This window comes from Antedon mediterranea, chromosome 10 (genome assembly GCF_964355755.1).
Source record: "Antedon mediterranea chromosome 10, ecAntMedi1.1, whole genome shotgun sequence".
In the NCBI taxonomy this organism is placed as follows: Eukaryota; Metazoa; Echinodermata; class Crinoidea; order Comatulida; family Antedonidae; genus Antedon; species Antedon mediterranea.
Window position 1 is genome coordinate 2,509,363 of NC_092679.1, and position 22,088 is coordinate 2,531,450.

Sequence of the window (22,088 nt, forward strand, 5' to 3'; positions counted from 1 at the left end):
TTAATACTAAGTTACCATAGTAACAAAAGCAGTTGCTCAGGAAGTCCCTAAGGTAATAAGATTGAAGCATAATAATAAGGGCATTTAATGCAAACATTTACTACACCTGAAAAAAAGACAAGCCTCAACAAAACACTTCCTGTTCATGACAATTATGCTAATTATTATGCTAATTATATTCATATTTCTAACAATCTGTCGTATTATATATATATATATATATATATAGAAATAAACATTAACAAGTTGTTTCCTTTTTTTGATCTATAAAACTGAATTAACAACAAAAACAACTTTAATTTGTTTGCTAGCAACCAAATGCTACCTCTCTAATTTCTTTATTCAATATAATCCGTCTACAACTCTGAGTTCATTATCTCGGACATGGCATTGTCTTTCATTTTCAAACCCATTCACAATCGTACATTACATTCGTAATTACACAAAACATTGACCGGCAGACAAATAAAAATCCTTTTTGTCCGGTCAATCCTAACTCTAGGCTACATTATTTTAATTCCACTGCCGATAAAACTAAAAATGTCATTATTCTTAGAATGAAACATCCATTATTTTGTCCAATGACCATCAGATTTATCAATCAAAACATTTAATGTATCCTTGAGCGAACTCGTTTAAAATTCCCTGAACTACTTTCTTTTTTTAGTGTCATCCCTCAATAGATTTTCTTCAAAACCTTATTTACCATGTAAAGTTGCGACAGGATATTGCCAGCTATACAGCGTGAAAGAGATAGGCGACAGCAGGAAGAGCTCCTGCAACTACCCACTGATCATTTCATGGGGCTATCATGAATAGAGACATCAATTTTAAATCTGAGTCACTCAGATTGTCAAACACAAAATAATACGACTGCCTTGGTATAATTTAACATATCTGATTGGAGAAGAATGGAGCTGAGCCAACTTCCTTACGATTGGTTCGTCTTGGCTGAAGACCAGAGGTCACAGAAGCAAATTTAACACTCGTTTGTACACAGTATTATAAACGCTTTTAATTATTCGACTTTATCTACACTATAATAATATTTATAGCTCCATGTAGAAGTAGTACTAAGTAAATAAATAAATAAATAAATAAATTATAATACTATAGTTGTACTAAACAACACTATCCAAATTTCAAATTTTTTCCTAAAGTAAAACTACCTCATTAACAAAATTCCAACATTTTTACCCAAACCACACAAATTTAATTGCCAAGTTGTCATACCTGGTAGTACTGTATTTCCTTTTTAGTTTAGGCTAATTTTCGACACACTAGGGAGTCTGGAAAGTGGTAATCACAGACCTAATGCACATTCTTTATTTTGTTTTTCGTTTCGTTTTTAAGATGGTACAATCATAGAGACAATAGACTTGTTTGTAAAAAGCTTGAAGTTCGAGAGCTACACTACTTGTTGTGTTATCTGTGTCCTCAAAAATAATTTATACAATTATTAATATTATACATGATAAATACAATTTGTTTTTAAATATAAGGAAACTTGGAAATAATATTATTGTAGTTTTATTCTGTTCTATTTAAAATGAATTTTGTTTATATATTTCTTAATTATAAATTGCAGCATTGATTAAATTTATTTTTCTAGACAATTTTTTGTTGACCAGGTTATTAGAGGACCTTTCTGTGGTCACTTGATAGTTGGCCAAAATTCCATAAGCCAATCAATCACATGCTGGCCTCATCTAAACAGACCAGTTGACATTCACAATAATTTGCATAGCCATAATTGTATGAAAATTTAAGTTCATATGATCTGAGCATGCTCAGACCTTCCTCTAGACCACCTTGAAGCAATTGTTAAAACCATATTTCCCAGAAGCCTCTGTTCACATTAACTTACTAAATTGAATTGGTTGCAAATAGAATCACTAAACAGTAGAATCTCTATTAAGAGGGACACTTTTAGAAAGTGACCTCACAATAGGGATGGGCATTAGAAAGTGACCTCTTAGAAGGGGCTAGTTGGCCTTAGTGTTCAAACATTTCCTCTCATTTGTTTCAATAAAAAGTGTCTCTGCAAATTACAGAAAATGTTTCAATTCAGTTTATGCAAACATTTATTTTTTACAATTCTCCAAAAATGTTATGAATGGCAGACTGTTGCAGAGTTAAAATTCTGACAAAGGTGGAAGGTGAAGGGAAGTGATACCTGATCATGTACCCCTCACAAAGGATTTGGTGACACCAATCTGTACACTCTGCTCACCTTTCGGAGACCCTCAATGAGCTGTAGATTATCCAGATTACTTCCATTGAGTCTGTTTACATAAATGAGTGAACCAGCTTTGACCTTTGTGGAAGAATGATGAAGACTGGACAAGGAGCAGATACAAGGGTAATCCATCACTGTCTTACCAAAACAATGTGACCCATATTGCAGTTATGCACAGCAGATGGAGACACATTTTAATTCAGTGCTGGATCTACTATCTTGAAGAAGAATGGAAATTGCACCACTTTTAATCATAGTAATCATGTCCACCAATTTTTTAATCTTTTATTTTGTTTATTTAGAGTTTTAATCCAATTCTGGATCTACTATCTTGCAGAAAGAATGGAAAGAGTTGCCTATAACATTGCACCACATTTAATCATAGATTATGTCCACCACACAAAGTACAATTTTCGGTCTTTTCTTTTGTATTAATTAGAAACTACTAATACACAAGTGTTTAATGTTAAAGATGTATTGTTCCCCAAAAACTTGAAAAATAAAGATTAATTAAATCAGACTTTGAATGTGTTATTTTTTAGTTTTAATAAAGTTAATCACTTCCGTAGAAAAAAAAACCCAGAAAAAATAATGTTTTCACTTATAAAATGACAAAATAAACGGTTAAATTCAACCAAAAACCCATTGGCTGCCAGCCAATTTGCCCATTTTTTGCTTTAAAGTACTTTTTTTTTTTCAGGTAAATACATTTTTTTCGATCCAATTTTTGGTAAAAGTGGATAACTATTATGTTACATTAAAATGGCATATTCAACAAAAAAATTGTTAAGAATTATATTTTCAGGGGGACAATACATCTTTAATGTATAAATTTTCCATTTCTTGTCATTTTTGTGTACGTTTTATATTAAAATCAAACATTTTTTTTATGAAGATGAATATAGTTCCTTGTATTAGGTATTTTGTATCTTCTACACCTGGGTTATCATACTTAACCGCATGTAGGGTTGTGGTCTTAATCATTAAAGGGTAAACAGTGTTTACAAAGGTGCAAATCAATCAGAACGGATTTTTAAAAGGGGAGGTGAATGCCCCAAGGAAAACCTCTCACACAACAATGAAAATAATGACAGACAACTTTTTATAGTTTTATACATCTGAATCTGAAATCTTGGAAATCAAAGATATTAAAAAACGTTCATTGTTTTCTTCCTATTGTTCAACAATCAAAATATTCACCCATCTTTGTTTGCAAATTACATGTGAACGAATGGGGCATGTGATTAGAGAAAATGAATGATGTACTCAGGATCACTAGCCTTGAACTTGCTGCAGACTTGATATGCAGATGATGCACAAATTCTCTTCAATCATTTCACTATTATCACAATTGCTTTATCAATATTTCTCATCTTCTCAACTTGATAAATTATTCATTTTCAATTGTTTTTTCATTTGTGAAGATCCTAAATCGAAACTGATCTACAACTGAATACCATAGTGAATGCTGATGGATGTTGAATGCGCTTTAATTTAAACACGTTTTAACCAAAATATTACAAAGAATGCTAAAAAACGCTTCAGCCGGAACCCTTTCCTTGGGATTTTACTTTCAATGTACAGTATACCTAAATGGGTATTGCTCAGACGCTATCTATTATAATGGTTAATAAATGAATCAAAAATCAAAATATCGAATTAAACCATCCCACTTACTCCTACACAAAATATTAATTAAACCTTGTTAATCCTAGTACAAAAATAGAGAGTCTAATGACAGCTAACCAGATAGGAGCAAAGCCAATTTGGTCAGAGCACAGAGCACTTTGCATTCCTCAAACTAGGAGTCGTTGATTGACATAGGTCTTTACATTAGTATGTACAGGCTTGGTACCAGGGAGCAGTCATCAATCGACGGGTTCACAGCTCAAGCCTAGCATGCTAATGACACTAATGATTCACAGATTGTAACAGTATCGCAATCCTCACTATTCCTGGTGACTCCTGGGAAGGAAGTTTGCCAGAGTTCAAATGCATCTTTTAGTATTCTTCTTTTAATTTCCCAATTAAGGGCAACTAATTAATACCCGATACTGTATCCGCAACTCAAGGGCTTGTACTTATACTACAGTTAAATACAAAATGAACATTAATAAATGTATTTATAGCCATAAATTAATATATAATATGGCAAATAACAGATTTATATATGTATCATAATTTAAATACATGATGACCTAACGTACTTTAACTGACCCACTTTACAATTAATTTTCTGTTTTAATTTATATCTCCTTATCAATTAACAGTCCGGCCGCCCCCTTACATAACCAAAACATGTAGTAGACAGGCTCAGTTTAAGGCAATTGCAGAGTGGTTTTCTTGCTATTTGAAGTTTCCTATTAAAATCGAACTATATTATTTATAAACTAATAACTAATGGTCATAGTACAATCATAATTATCAAAATATATAAAAATAACAAAATTAAATACAGATTATGAATAATGCTGTAATAAATTTGATATACCGCCAATTTTCATAATTTTAATGCTTTATTAGTGACTTCCGTCAGTTCATTCAGACACAAACTGAAGGTCTTTTATAAACTGTCTATTGCTTATTACTGCTGTATAGCGTTATGTAAACTCATTTGGTTTTTAAATATGGTAGAAATGATTAAATCCCTATTAAGGAGACATCTTATAACCAACAACATCAACAAAGTGCACACTTAATTGGGATTGTCTGGAGTGAAGCTCAAGAAACTGTTGATTAGACATCCTAGATTTTTCTAGTTACATCCCTGACCCACAAGTTAAAAGTCCCTTCCCTTTTCTTGTCATGCCCTCCTTTCCCCTACTATCTTCCTCCTCTCCTCTCCATCGGAATAAAATCAATCAATAAGCACAGACATTAATTTTATACTATTTAGTATTTTTCATTACAAAAAGCATGCCATTTACAAATTACAAAAAAATAAATAATTCTTCGTCATCATTTCTTTCTCTCTTGGTTCTAAATTGTTCTAAACCACCTAATTGCAATTTGGTTTCTAGGCCTAGATGATGAATTGGCAATCTAATATTCAAGCGTACTAATTAGGACTTTGTATCAGTTCAATGGAATTCCTGGTAGAGAGTGCAGTTAATTAGTCAAGTATAAACAAGAACAAGGCATTAGGCTAAAGTGCTTATTTGTCGTTAAGATTTTGTTTCCGATCTGCTGGATTTGCTTTAAATCAAAACGAAAAATTAATTTTTGTTGAACTGCCAATTACGACAATTAGTGAAATACATGATGTTCATACTGATAACAATGAGTATTATTAATATTATTATGATAATATAAATGAAGATGTTTAGGGTAATAAGGGACACGATAGTGATTGCTGATAATAAATAAGTTTATCAATATTTGTTTGAATTAATAATAAAACTAAAATGTTGATTAAAATAATGTTCATGCTATCTACAATCTTAATTCTCAATTTAAACACTTTAAGCTCTGTCTACACTATCAAACTAGTTTGACAAAAAAGTGTGATGTGTCCAAATATTATGGTAGTGATGTGTCCAAATATGGTAGTGACACGACATCATCGTGTCCATATGGGCACATCACATTTTTTGTCACATAAAGTCTGATATTGTAGACAGAGCTTTACTATTTTTTTTCCTCAAAACTTTCTTTAAAGTTTCAAATAAAATGTCAAAAAGTTTCTAATTCAGTATTTTATAAGGAAATGACTAAATTGTTAGAAGAGGAGCAAGAGAGAGTGTTATTGGTACCTGGACTTCGCGTTCATTACTGATAAAGGAAGTGATGATGATGATATTAAATTAAGCGTGCAATAAAGCCAAGGATCCAATGACTGACTGACCTAGTAACGACAAATTGCTAACTTTCCATATAGTAAAGTTATTAAGATGCATGTGAAAGTAGTGCATCAACCAACACACATAGGCTCCATTCTGTGGCTTAGTGTGTATTCATTATATGTTTGAAGACACTATTGGAAAAGATTGATCTAGGGTGACTGTGAAGAGTTGAGGGTCACTCTGAAGAGTCGGGGTGACTCTGAAGGGTCAATGGTGACTCTGAATGGTCGAGGGTGACTCTGAAGGGTCGAGGGTTACTCTGAGGTGTCTAGGGTGACTCTGAGGGGTCTAGGGTGACTCTGAACGGTCAAGGGTGACATTTGTACTACTCACCAATTGTTAACTTGTAGTATTGTTAGTCCAGTGTCTTGCGCTAGCTGCTTCTTTTGCTCTTCTGAAGGGTAGGGATGCTATCAAGAAAAAAAGGACAAAATTATTAACAAATTGTAGAAAATAAATGTAATGAAACAATCAACAAAACAAAATTAATTCTTAAATGATATAACAAAATAAGTGACAAAATGCCATCATAATAATTTTGTAGCATAATAATAGTAAAATAATTATTATCAGTATAAGAAAAAAATAATATTTTAATAAATTGATGATGTAAGATTTTCATATATTAATGTATACATTTTATATACAGTTATTTGTTTAAAACAATAAAAAAAATATGCAAACATCAATCATAATAATTAAATAACTAGGCCTATGTTGTAATTTCATCTATGCATTTTCAAAACACACCCATTTTTAATATGATAATAATGTCAGTAAGTTTAATAAAATAAACTTCATCATCAATTATAGTTCACGTAATTTATGTTTTAATAGTACACTATGATTTATCCACCTGCCCTCATGCATTAACATGACGACAGTGTTATAAGGTTCGTCTACGTACATCCGCCGTTTATTTTGTGAAATGTATTTAAATAAAAAGATAAAAAGACAAGCTATATATTGAATAGTTTCCTTCTTTAACAGGTGTCACAGAGCTATGGTATTCATCAGCGAAAAATGATTACAGTAAAATGTGGTGAATATGTCATACGCTTACAATGTACAGACGCGGGATTACGTTTCTCGGTAGGAAAACGAGGAAATTAACGTGGATATTACAGAAAATAATCCCCCACTCTACTAACACGTTTGGATAACATCAAGCAAACGTCAATATTTATTGCATAATTATAGTTCTTTTGTTACATTTGATAGAGGAAGGCGGGAGGGCTGTTACATAATGTTTTATTGTGAAATATACAAATACATTAAAGATGTATTGTCCCCCTGAAAAATAATTTAAAACATTTCTTTGTTTAATTCGCCAATTTAATGTAATAATAGTTACCCACTTTGACCAAAAAATTGGATCTAAACAAAATGTATTTACCTGAAAAAATGTAATATAAAGTAAAAAAAGGGTCAACAGCCAATGAATTTTTGGTTGAATTTAATCATTTATTATGTCATTTTATAAGTGAAAACATTTTTATTTTGTTCTCGCTTTTTTTTCTATAGAAGTGAAAAATTTTATAAAAACTACAAATGACCTATTCAAAGTTTGATTTAATTAATCTTTACTTTTCATGTTTTTAGGGGACAATACATCTTTAAGAAATGGTTCTGTAATGTACAAACACTTCTTCAATATGTTTTAAAATTATCCTAATTCTACAATCACATATTTTTTACAGAAGTTACAACTTTATAGATGATTTTCACGCTATCAAATCAAATTCATATTATTTAATTTTAAATGTCATTAATTTTACACGTCGTCTTTAAATTCTTATAAGTAAAATAAAATACTTCATCTACTAAGACAATGCTCTCAAAATACATATCATCAAATCAGGCTTTTATATTCTTCAAGGATAAAACAATCAATACTAGCCAGATTTGATTAAATTTACTTAATAATAACGCACTACCCTTCTTCATTCATTTCATCCTTTTACAAAATATATTTCAAAAAAACCCCTAAGCTTACTTTTTACCGAACCATAAAAACATTTTGTAACAAAATGCACAATTCCGTTGTAGCTATTACAAATTTCCATTTTAATAAATATTCTTTTTAAGATGAAAGCGATTTAATAACTAGAATGCTACTCTAAATGTGCTCGCAGAAATTACTTTTCACAAGATGTAATGACTTCTGAGGTGGTTTTTTAAAAGATTGTTTTCTTGATTATTGGACATTAGAGTTTAATGAGCCTGAACTAATTGTAATAGTACTTATTTTAAGCTTTCAGAAATTCATTTTAAATTGAAAAATGTACAGTACTGCAAAATGCATTAATAAGAAGAGTACTAAAGGCATTGTACATAAAATATTGCTTAACTTTCTCAGTGAAATGAGGCTGATGACAATAAAGGTAGTTTGATGCGGTCCTGTCTCTAGAATTAAACAACTCTATCATTATGTTTAATATAAAACTTATGTTTTCTAAGTAATATAGTTTTTTTAACCATTTTCTAAAATTCAAGCAGACTTTTATATATTTGGAAGATATTAAAAGATAATAAAAACAGTAAGGTGGTAGTCTTCTTCCTGTTTGTCTGTCTGTCTAAAATTAAACAACCAACTATATGTTTAATATAAAACTCCTTTTCTAAATATTTATAGTTTAAAAATTGTATAATTTCAATACAAAAACACTTTTTATATATTTGGAAGAGATTATAAGATAATAAAAACAGTAATTAATTAAATGAGCAAAAGTTGACAAGGGTAAATTCTTAAAAAGAATGCCAAATAAATGAAATTATTCTTCAGAACCTTTGAACTGACAAATTTGATTTTGTTGATGTAAGGTTATGCAACAGTAATGCATTATCTTGGATTGCATTAGTAAAATGGTTTAGCAATGTTTTTTGTAAACAAATTATTCAGCAAGCTTTGTAACATTATCCACAGAGTTGACATCCCTCGCAGGCCTAGGCTCTGACCTGCGACAACAGTTCAGCAAAGCGAACTGTATTTTGGTGAACCTAGAATTAAATTTGCCCTGAAAAACTTTTAATCAAAATTACTTTTGTCAGATGTTTTTACCTCTGTTTCTCTATTTGAACTTGGCAATTAACAATTATGAAATTAGAAAGTTCGTAACTACGACGTTTAAGTTTCTATTTGATGGAGTAATTGATGAATGAAAGAGTTCATCAGAATGTATATTTCAAAACTTTTTCATCTGTGTTCAGAATCTTTTCAATGATAGTTCGTAAAATGTTGAATACAGTTACAGAATTAAAGAAAGAATGAACTACAATAACCCGATACAAAATACGATAGAGATCAGTACGGGAAACCAGCAAATAATTACATCAAGTTAACAGACGAACAACTAAGGGAATAAATGCCATGACCGTTTCATGCAATCAACCTCAATCGATGTTGTAACTTACAAATGTTTTGAAGATTTGTCAACTACTTTAACTATACTACTCTCTAACATAGCTACTTTAGATTTTGGTAAAAAGTAGTTACGGTAGTTAACGTAAAAAGAAAGATTTGCCAGAAGATAAAACAAGAGAAACAACCAGACATTCTCAGCTTTTGGAAACACATGGTGTATGTATCGTTACTTACAACTTATAAATGCTTTAACTAACTACTTTAACTAATTAATCTACTGTTAACATGGTTACTTTTTACAGAAGTAGTTTTCAGTATGCAGGTTTGGAAGGAGAATTTTAGCACAAGAGAAACATGAAGAGATTTCCAGCTTTTGAAAACAAATGATATACCACAAACCTCACATTACTGGGTTTATTCGAAACAATAAAGTATTGTAGTTAACCTTTAAGAGATATACTATATTGTGTTTAACCTGATTTCTGTTTTTTACCATGACTAATAGTACACATTACGAAAAAGCTATGATTAACTTATCGTATCGTTTTACTTAAACTTTTCTTTTTTTTGCAAAATTTCAACAAGTTGTTTTGATACAGCCTTAGCTAATTACTATAGTTTTTTTATAAAACTTCTTAAATCGGTTAATAATCTATCAACGTTACATAAAAAAGTAAATGCTTGATTTCCTTTTAATTTGCAATTAAAATCTCTCAAAACATTACATGCGACGAGAAAAACTGTTGTAAGACAACCGACACTTCATAAAACTGTCAATAACCTTCATGTCTTTGAGAGAATGACAGTTTTAAAAAGTTGCGCGTGATGTTTGTAAAATTTGCAACGTTGATAGTAATAAATGCTAATTCCTAAGCCACTAAGCCTATCAGGACAGCGGATATGTAAAGGCAATGTAAAAGGCAACAAATGCCATGTTACATGCAGAATAACTAATTTGTTCAGTTTTAAAGAATTGAAATTGATCAAAAACAAAGTAGGCATAATTACTTTAAAGATGGGGAGATTTCTTCATATTTATAAATATCATAACTGCCTGATATTTTGTGTTTCTACGTTATTGATAATATTTGAGTTAAATTAAATAATAAAAATGATATTTCTTTTTTTAATTCATCCGAGAGATGTCTAGAATTTAACATTAGGGTTTTAAGGCCAGGTGCGTTACATTGCCTCAAGCAGGTTTCATTAAAAAAAAAGATTATTTTCATAACTTTAACTTATAATATAACTGACAACATCTCTTTTAGCAAACATGAGCAAGTCTAGACTAGAACCAAAGAACCTGGGAATCAATAAGAGGCACTGCTAATATAGACTCGCATACATATGAACAATCTCACAAGTTTCATAGGATATAGAGAAAGACATCGATTTTCCTGCATGGGATTTACGGCAATTGAAAATGTCTCCTACAAGAGTCCTACCACACTCTGCTCGCATCCAGTGTGGCGACACGTTTCACATGGTGTTATAGAAATACAACAGACCACAACATTTCATTTTAATACTACGATTACTTCAAGAAAGCCTGGGAACATTTAATTCAATATAACATAACTTAATTTGACATCATTAGTATAGACTAACAGGAAAAATTGTTTAAAACATTTTATAAGATAAGGATGTATTCTTAACTAAATATAATTTATATGGAAATAAATCAATAATTTTTATTTATAAATAAATATTATACGCCGGTATTCATAAAATATATAAATATTACATCCATTAAATATAATATTTATAAAAACTTAAGTTAATATTATAGCATTCACAGCTAATGGAAATCTAACACTGTACACTTTATCCATGTATTTACTACTGTACTTTAAATTGCAAATTTAAGCATTAACTTTCGTAGTTGAGCTAATAAAAAGAGAATCAAAAACGTTACTACATTTATTACTGTATTTCAAATTGCAAATATAATGAAGTTTTGCAGTTGGAGATGAGCTGAAGATAATTCAATACTCGTGTTTGTATGTATTACATTGAATAGGTACAAATGTAAATTTATACATTAATTTCCGTATTTAAAACATACAAACTGACAAGCAAAGCCTCTATCCTTGAACCCCTTACTTAAGTCTACAGAAGTAACATCCATTAAGGCTTATCGTAAGATGGGTATATGAATAAGATGCGTCGCTAACAAATATTGACAACATCAAATCTGAGTATCCATTAGATGACGAGACTGGGGAAATGGTAACCGGAGAATCATGAAGGTTAAAAAAAGGGTAACGTCATAGTAAGAGGGATTTATTGAAATGCTCCAGGGGTAACGTGTAGCGTAATGAATGTTATGGGTAAAATCTATTATCGTTAAGTCTCGTTTAAAGCATTAAATTTTATTTGAGAAAGCATGTGATGCTCGAATATGGATACTATAATTGTGATAGTTTGTTATAAATTGTAAAAGATTTTGTTATGGTGCAAGTCATGCAGAATTTATTGAAACTCTTTGGGGTAAGGTAATGTTTTCAGGGTGAAATCTATTACCGTATTAAACTTTATTTAAACTGTTAAATTTTATTTCAAAAACATGTGATTAACATATAAAGGGGTTTTACTAAATAATTTGGGGTAAAATATAATTGTTAAACTTTATTTCAACTGTTAAATTTTATTTTATAACATGTGATGCTATGATACAGTGACACTATCATTTTGTTAAAATTAAAGATTGTAAGGGAATTTTTACTTTGACGCAAGGGGTAACATATTAAAATAAAAAGTTTAAATAAATTTCATTTGACCCTTATGGCAAGACATACCCCATCGGAAAAATCAGTTCTATATTAGCATAAGTTTTAAAAAATTTGTTATAGATTGTAGAAGGAAAAAATTATACAGAAAGGAAAAAAAGTAGACAGACAGACAGGCAGACAAAAAAAACCCAAGCTAAAGAATGTGGTACTCCTAAACCAAACTTGTCTCATGAATTACATATTAGAAACTGGGGCCCCCGACATTGCTAAGATGTCTTTAATGCTAACAGGGTCCCAAGCGGTATTTAATGCCACAATACACCAATGAATCATTGACAGTAAGTACTGTAAATTATCTTTAAGTAACAAGTACAGGAGACTATCATGCTTTATAAATACATTGATGAACTTTTAGCGTTTACAGTACGCTACATAAAATGTGATATATACATAAAAGCACCCGATTGAAGTTAATGGGCAAAATTATCGAAAATACGATGTAGTTGTTCGAAGAAACCAAATGATTAAAGTTTCTTTACACATAAATTTCACGTCAGAAAATGTTTTCGTAAAAAGATTCTAATAAAAGTGACAAATGCCGAAAGATTGAAATGCTAAACAAACTTGATACAGCCAATATTGCAACGGGAGAGTGCGTGATTCGTCTCGGATTTAAATGCATGTGTGGCTTTTTTACAAATTACTCTAAAATGAATAATGTTCAGGAGAAAGAAGTTACGGTGCATTTAGCTGATTATTTGAATAATCATGTCACTGAAAAATGATGCATATCAATTTAAAACTCTTGTTCATGTCAAGATTAATAAAAAACAAGAAATTACACAAAAAAATTAATAAACCAGTAAATTTTAAAATTTTGAAAGCCATCACAAAAATAAATTTATAAATACATGATAGGATTCGAGCCCCAGACTTTCAATTTCTGTTTGCAAACCTACCAACCAAACCACTATCCTATTGACAGGACTTTCTGAGAGGTGGTGTTCTTTACACAGTAAATAAACTATTTTTAATACTGACTAGAATATAGACAGATGGTAAGTAATATTCTATAATATGGTAGCACACTCAATGATAATTATGTGTACAGTACATCATTCAGATATTTAGACATTTAAAAAAAAAGCTTTCTCGAGAATGAAAACATGTCTAACATTTCTTGTTGTACGCTCATTTATTTAAATTGGCGCATGTGTCTGTCAAACATTTCATTGTTGTGATTCATAATTTAATTGTTATTATTATCTATTATGAGTTATTACACTCAACTTGCTGTAATAGACGTCGAATACATTTGATTGTTATTTCGTATATGCTAATCATATTTTTTTTATATGGATTTAAAATTACTAATCAAAAGCAATGAATATTAGCAAGGAATCCGAAAGGAATAAATATGAATTTATGAATTAAATATAAAATGTGGTAATTAATTTACTACTGTATATATAAGAATGCAAAAGATGAATAAAATGAAAAGAGATGGTTAAAAAAAAAAACCAACACAATTACGACAAAGTGGAATTAACTTTTTGTCAGCTAGTTATCAAAGCGTTTTCATCAAGTTTTCCCCCTGGACTCGGCCGGATTATGGCCTACTTATTCATGAATAATGATTGTGGAATTATGCAAGGATTACGATGAAAATGATGCATGAAACTGCGGTAATAATAATCCATGTAAAAAATGACAAATTAGTAACATTAATAACGCTAAATTCTCCTTTTAATTAATGTGTATCATCATCATCATCTCTGTTGTGTGTTGAAATGTTTAAGCACTGCCAAGTAGGTAAGTTTGTGAATTTAAAAAATATAAAAAACTAGAAAGCTATGGAGTGATATGACATCATCATGTCCACATATGGGCATCATCACATTTTGCTGTCACATAAAGTTAGTGTAGACAAGGCTTTAGAATTCCAAATTGTAAACTTACTGTTAGATGCTGAAATAACCACGCCCTCATTATATTGGTTGCAGATTTTGGGAATATTCCTCGTTTTTTCTGCCTTCCTTTTGACCTGTCATCATCATCCTCTTCCGTTCCTTCTCCTGACCCAATACTGTTTTCCAAATTTCCATCTGAAAAATGAAAATGACACGATATATTTAGGGATGATGCAGCTAGAGAAGTCTGGCGGAAGGGGTGGGGTTGATGCAAATAGGTAGGTAGAAAGAAATTAATTTAGACAGTGCATTCAGCTGAAATGCTCATCAGCTGCAGCTACCCAGAGTTTTCTTTGGTGCCAAATATGTTAAAATTAGGGTGTGTGGAAGACACTTAAAGCTCTGTCTACACTATCAAACTATGTGCCCTAATATGGTAGTGATATGACATCATCATGCTCATATATGGCACATTACATTTTTTGTCAGTGTAGACAGAGCTTTAGTGTGGGTGGAAGACCTAACACTTTAGGCTTTAAAGATGTGTCTCCACATACAGATCTCTGCCCATCACAATATACTGGTACATCTGTGTTATTATAATATGTTATCACTTTATATGTATTTTTTATGATGATTTTCTAAATAAATTGAAATAAAATCAAATCACTTTGATAAAATCCATTTCCTTTTAATTTAAATAAATTCATTAAATGCACAATGTACAGTAAAACATAAAATAATATTATAAATCAGATATTTAGTAACGATTTGGTGAAAAAAGTAAAATAACAAAAAAAGATGATTTAAGAGCGATTCAAGTATTGCATTCTGGTGATAACAAGAGATGTTCTGAGCAAAGATTTGCATTGAGTTTAACAGCTGCACTGCTTTATGCTCGTCGCCAAATGTTTGCAAATCATAACTACATTTTGAATGAAATCTTCGCTATAAATGATTTGAACTTGACTAATAAAATTTATCAATGAATATTTTATAAGATTTTTTTTATAATATCTCACATTTTATGACTGTTTTCAGAATCATCGCAAATAAATTTAGTTACTAGTTTCTAATGTATAATATTAATATTAATTTTAATATTTTATGTTCCGCGGAAAGGATAGGTGAAGGATAGGATACTCAGTTGCAGTGTAAAACATTAATTAAAAATTCTAATGAAAAGCCTATTGGACATTGGAACTGGGACATACAAAATGATACATACAACAGTACTTAAAATTAACATTAAAAATAATAAATTTATAATAATTTTATCCTATGTTAATATTTTGAATGTTTTTAGTAAAAAGGTGTTTAAAGCAAAAAGGTATTTTAAGCAGAGTATAATGGAGCGACGAGATGTACAGTTTTAATGCGTCTATTAAAAGATTTAAATGCTTGATATCAAATTGACAAGCTGACGGTAATCATGTTCAAATTTCAGCGTCACTCGAATCGGATCAAAACCAATTCACCGCTTCATTCATGAACCCTATACAAGCATTATTGGATTAAATTTTACTAAGGTTTAGGAGGAATGACCGCTAACTGTGCACGAGAAAAGCCTATCTCCAAACCGCTAAAAATCAGTTTTAATTATCTGGGGAAATGGCTGTGTTTTCAACATACTATCATAATTCATGTCGGTTGCGATTGCTACAACAAGCAAGTGTTCTGGAGTGTTGGGTTAGTTCATCCAGATTACAACGTGTTACGACACTACAATCCTATTAAGATCTATTAACTGTAATTTGGCTACGGTCGTAACGATTTTCATCTGTGTTTGATGGTCGGCGAACAAGACGATGGTGAAAGAAGCGACTGGGTAGTCGGAGTCTCAAACATTAACCTAGCTGCGCTGTAAGGTTAATGGCTTCAAGATTGTTTTTGTATGTTAGTCTACAGCTGACCGGTAAATCTGACCGATGACAATTGGCTATTTCTACACTTTTATATTGAGTGAAATACAGTTTATGAATGATACTGTATAGTGTCTACATGCCTTTCTCACTATATTTAATAATACAGCTCATGATAATTAATTAAACACAAAATTTGTTGTTTTTGTCTAACTGCAATGACAATAATGTACTGTTTAATATATATCTATACCTGATACACCACACATATTAAATCAAGGTTGTGAATAAAAGGGGGAAAAATACGGAATTTTAATAGAAACAGTTCAATATTTTCACATGGCGTATACTTCATTAAATAAATGTTATAATCTGATCCAGTAATTAGTAGTTTGTTTCAATAGCCTCTATACTATGTTACAAAATAATACAATCTTGAAATAAAGTAGTACAGAAGTACAATTTCATTACATTTGTGTAAAAAATTACAACATCTGATTCATTATAAGTAGTTTCTTTTTAATCCCATCTTACGATGTCAAAAAATATTAAAATCTTGAAATAAACAAATAAAGTACAAACATTCATGTAACAAATTACATCATCTTCTAACAAAACATCTTCACTTGAACAGACATTAAACAAGTCATAAAAACGTTGACACATGCATTTGGTTAGACTTATGTTTACTACGGATAAAATTTAGTGAATGTGATCCGTAAACATAACATATAATGAAACATTTACGATCGTTTTACTCTGAAATGATGAAAATTCTCATAGATTTTGATCGTTAGTATCTTACGATATAATGGTTACTCGGTATAAGGGCAACCTAGAAATAGACTAAGAATTTTAAATGAATTTTATCAAAACTGCATACAAATAAATTTAAAGTAAATCAGGCAATAGTATAGTATTAGTATAGGTAGTAGTATAGTATACAAATAATTAATGTTTATGAGTTGACTGGTGAGAATATTTCATGAGTTGAAAAATTAAATGCTCTTTTTAACAAGGCGAAGCCTTTGACCAATCAAGAATACAATTTCAGTCAGGTGTCATGTATATTCTTTGCAATCCTAACAACAGTACCTTAATGAACTATATTCTTTATATCATAACACAACAGTACCTTAATGAACTATATTCTTTGCAATCCTAACAGTACCTTAATGAATTATAGTCCTTATATTTTAGTGTTTAGTAAATAATTTTTTCAATAAACAGAGTAAAACAAATAATTATTTTTTCAATTAAACAATTGAGTAAATAATCAGATTCAGATTTATTTGGTCCTTTATTTTGATTCATGACAGGCACAATCGCTCACATAAAAATACAATAACATTAAAGATATATAAGTATAATAGTAATAATATAAGTAATAATATAAGTAATAATATAAGTATAAAAAATAGTAATAATATAAGTATAATATAAGTAATAATATAGTAATAATATAAGTAATAATATAAGTAATAATATAAGTAATAATATAAGTAATAATATAAGTAATAATATAAGTAATAATATAAGTAATAATATAAGTAATAATATAAGTAATAATATAAGTAATAATATAAGTAATAATATAAGTAATAATATAAGTATAAAAAATAGTAATAATATAAGTAATAATATAGTAATAATATAAGTAATAATATAAGTAATAATATAAGTAATAATATAAGTAATAATATAAGTAATAATATAAGTATAAAAAATAGTAATAATATAAGTAATAATATAAGTAATAATATAAGTAATAATATAAGTAATAATATAAGTAATAATATAAGTAATAATATAAGTAATAATATAAGTAATAATATAAGTAATAATATAAGTAATCACATAATAATAATTACAATATAAGTAATAACATAATATAAGTAATAATATAAGTAATCACAAACTGTTTGTTGTTTTAAAAGTAAAGTTAAAAAGTATCTACAGGAACGTTCACTAGCTCTAGAAACTATTTAATTAGCGCTTCTTCTTTTTTCGATTGTCCTTTTTGCTGTTTTTTGTAATTTTTTTATGTTGCTTTGTTTGTCTTTTTTGCTGTTCTTTCAAAGGACCTCATTGGAAACAAGTCCGTAGAGGACTTTTATGAGTTATCCTTGGCATCCTTGTTTTATTTTGGTATTTTTATATTTGCCAATTTTAATTGTTATGTCTGTGATATTTTATGTACTGATGCCGAAACAAATCAAATCAAATCAAATCTAATAATATAAGTTATAATATAAGTTATAATATAAGTTATAATATAAGTAATAAACAGTATTACAGCACCTTTTGCAACTTAGTAAATAAAAAGTGGTTTATTAGAATATTAGTATCCATTTACAAATACTAAACGTATACTAAAGTAAAATTGATATTATTTCTGTTTTGATAAAACAAAAAAAAAGTTTTAAAATAAACAGATCATTAATATATGAAGGCAGCAAAGCAACAATAACTAATGATTCTAGTTTCTGAATCTTAGCACCAGCTATACAAATATTAATAATCATTTAATTAAGAATGAAATCCCTCGTTAGCAATCATTGATGTTATCAATTGTAAATTATATCAAGTAATTTAATACTTGAATAAATAATTGTTAAAAAAACACAAGTTTTAGATGATAAATGACGAGAATTATCGATAATTCATAAAAGAAATTGGTCTAATAAATGGCATGGTTTAGCACACTTATATAAATTGTCAAACTTGCCGACTGTTGTCCGTTCAAGATGGACACAAATTCCCCTGCAGAGAATTCAAGATAAATCAGAAAAGCCAACAGAACCACTGGTCTGTAAAAATCCATGACATCAAATTTATCACTTGTTCATATGAATGAAAATATTAGCGTGTTTTTTGTGTACGATTATTAATTGTGTAATTCATCTGCTAAAACAAGCGAAGAAACTTGACATTTATAATGTGTTAAAAGTACCATAAACATATCCGAGATATCAATTAGGAACTGTAGATAATTTATGGTTACTTAATGAGGGGTGTCCCCTATTCATTAACTTTATTTATAATAATGAATTATGTACGGAACTATAAAATAGATTACCTCGACATGATACACAGATAAACAATATATCTAGTTATTATAGTTTACTGCTCAACCTTGAGAGAATGATACCGATCTCAAAAGTTCTCTGTCTTGTCTTTACTGTATACGGTAGGTACATCCTTAAAAAGATTCATTTGGTTGGTAAAACAAATAAAATATAACAGTTAATTATATCACTATACTGTATGTCAGGTCAACGGATATTCGTCAATACACATTGTGAAATCCAACTGATAGCTGGCGAAACGTCAGGAAAATAAAATATATTTATTTCCTGTTACAACCTACGGTTAAGATACAATTAATTAACTGTTATATTTTATTTTTATAGGTTGGGCAAGGTACTGTAGGTACAGTTTAGGTATAGTCGCAAACTTACTGCAACATGTGGGTCTATTTCGGGTGTATGCTGATACCCACACATGGGTGAAAAGTAACCATCTTAATAATTACAGTACCTTGCCCAACTTCAATCTTATTCATCAAGATACTAAAGTTTTTCATTGATTTTTTTTAAAAAGAAGGAAGAGTTAAAGGTAATCATTTGGGTGTAAGAACTTGTCAATTCTCAAATAAATCTATTTAAAATAAGTCGTGAATGAATAGAATATGAATGTAATACCTTCTTTGCGGCCTTTACCATAGAATTCAATGATTCGATATTACTCAATTTCTTTCTACTTCCTGTGCGTTTCTTAACTACAGACTATTGTGGTGTTGTTGATTCCAACATGTCTGTTATATTATTGGAAGGCTGTCATCACCCAACTAAACAAGCCTACAGGCACGACGAAAACCAACGAGAACTTACAAAGTATCGTATTTTTGTAACGCAAAACGAGAAATAACATTTAGCCAGAGGTTATATGATCATAACACAAGTTAAAACCAGATGGATATTTATTTAAAACCTGTAAAATTTAATTCTTTAAAAATGCAATTATAATGAAACTACTAAACAAAAAAATTTAGAAATGTATCTGTCTTTTAAATTCTGTGTACTGTATCTTTACTATGTGTGATATTGTATAAATATGGTTGTAGAAAATTACATTTTTTTGCTTATAAGTCTTGAAAACTTGCCAAATAATTATTATTCGAAAATTAGAAGCCTAGAATACAGACTTTTCTATTAGGTTCCCAATCCTTTTCTCACCATTTACAATGTAATTTCAAAACTAAACTTCTAGAAACTAAAAATGTTAAACGGCAAGGAAGATGAATTTGTAAGCTTGACCCGAAGATCAAAGAATTTTCCAATCTCCGATTTAATCGCATTTTCCGACTCGCAACTCACATTTTCCGACTCGCAACTCGCTTTTTCCGACCCGAAACTCGCATTTTCCGACTCGCAACTCGCATTTTCCTACTCGCAACTCGCAGAAAAGAAACCCTCCATGTACATATACTAGATAAATTTCCAAAACCAAAGCGCTGTACATTAATTAAAGCAGTATACAAAGACAAATAGAACATAAAATATATTCCTTACTGTACTAATATACCAAGAGATACAGTACATACCACTATAAAATTTGTAAAAATATTGTTTTGTTTTTACAAGAATCCCATAGTTAACTATTGGAAGGGCAAGGGTAGATTGTATTAACTTACTACCAGTAGACAACAAGCTATGTTGCTTGCAGAGTAAATAAACAATACATCAAAAGCAATGTGTTTAGTGCTAAACTGAATGTTTTCAAAATTACAATCACAATAAACAATGAGCAGGGATATACATTATTTACCTTTGAATACAAATTAATATATCAGAGTGTTTATATTAAGTTTATTTACATTGAAGATGAGTTCTTTCAGAATTAGTTGAGTGGTAACTTAAAACCAGAACAGCTGACATGCAAAAACAACAATAACTGACAAAACATTTTAATTATTTTGAAATATCTATAAAGGAAAATTGGCTTTATTCTAAAAATTTAGCTGCGGTTGTTAGAAAGTATTATGGTTTTTGCTCAACCATAGAGGTTCACTATAATATCTCTGTGGCTCAACAAATTCACATAAAAGTTGCCATGATAACTATCAACATTTTCCCAATATAACAAAATTTATATACATATATATCATAGCCTAGTGAGTCTAGTTTGCCAAAAATGCTAAAAACCCTGTCCAGCATTTCTTGGTATCTGTGACTGTGCTTAGCTTTACCATATAGTATGTTAATTATTAACATTTTCCTAACATTTTTATAATATAATATAGTACTATATAGGTTTGTGATAACTAGTGCTACAATGCTATATTTATACCATGCCAAATGTCAGGACCAAAACTGTGACTACGACGGACTACAACAACTTTACCATATAGCAGCAGGTGAAGTGAATTAAACAGTGACGATACTGATATCAAATTTATCAAATTAAAATATGTATACACATGTAAACTGTTCAATGGTTTCTGTTATATCCTGAAGAATATAATAACTAGAATTTATTTTATATACTTGAGAAAAGTAATAAAAAATCTTATATAAACTGTGAATCATTCTAATTTAGTAGATACAGGTGATTTTGAGTTGGTAATTAAATTTTATTTCCTGACTGGAAACGTTAAAATCAATAATAAAAACCTTTTTTTAAATTAGTTAAAATAAATAAAAGAAGCATCAAAATATAATATTATTAATAATAGCAAGAAGATTAAAAATTAAATATCAATACTTAAATGTACAGTAGCTGAATTTGCCTGAAAATAGACCACAATTTAAAAATAAACATTTTCAAAAATATGTCAAAATTATCCGACAAAACCACAGGGTGGGATTATATTTGAGTATAAAAATATACTTTTATAAAATTTTAATAATATTTATAGTAGTGGTGGTTTGTAGAAAAGACTATTTAATAAATTAAATTTATTTAATCATTTTGACAATGTATATTGTTCCCAATCTAAGGATCTATATTTATTTCCCACGTTGGGAGAAATTGCGGTATATTCAATCATAATAAAATAGTATTATGTACTGTAATAAGAAACACATGTATTACAGAATGGTTATTAATATCATATTGATATGAAAATTATATTGGA

At 29.6% G+C, this 22,088-nt stretch overlaps 1 protein-coding gene across 5 annotated transcripts in view; it reads right to left on the bottom strand.

The window, feature by feature from the left end:
• LOC140061176 (homeobox protein Meis1-like) overlaps positions 1 to 22,088 on the bottom strand; it is an 82,059-nt gene that overhangs the window by 12,472 nt on the left and 47,499 nt on the right. For all 5 annotated transcript variants that reach the window (XM_072107663.1, XM_072107661.1, XM_072107660.1 and 2 more), the window contains 2 exons: positions 14,137 to 14,282; positions 6,415 to 6,491 (listed from right to left, as the gene is read on the bottom strand). In XM_072107663.1, the coding sequence (XP_071963764.1) occupies positions 6,415 to 6,491; positions 14,137 to 14,282 (223 nt within the window). The remainder of the gene's footprint in view (positions 1 to 6,414; positions 6,492 to 14,136; positions 14,283 to 22,088) is intronic.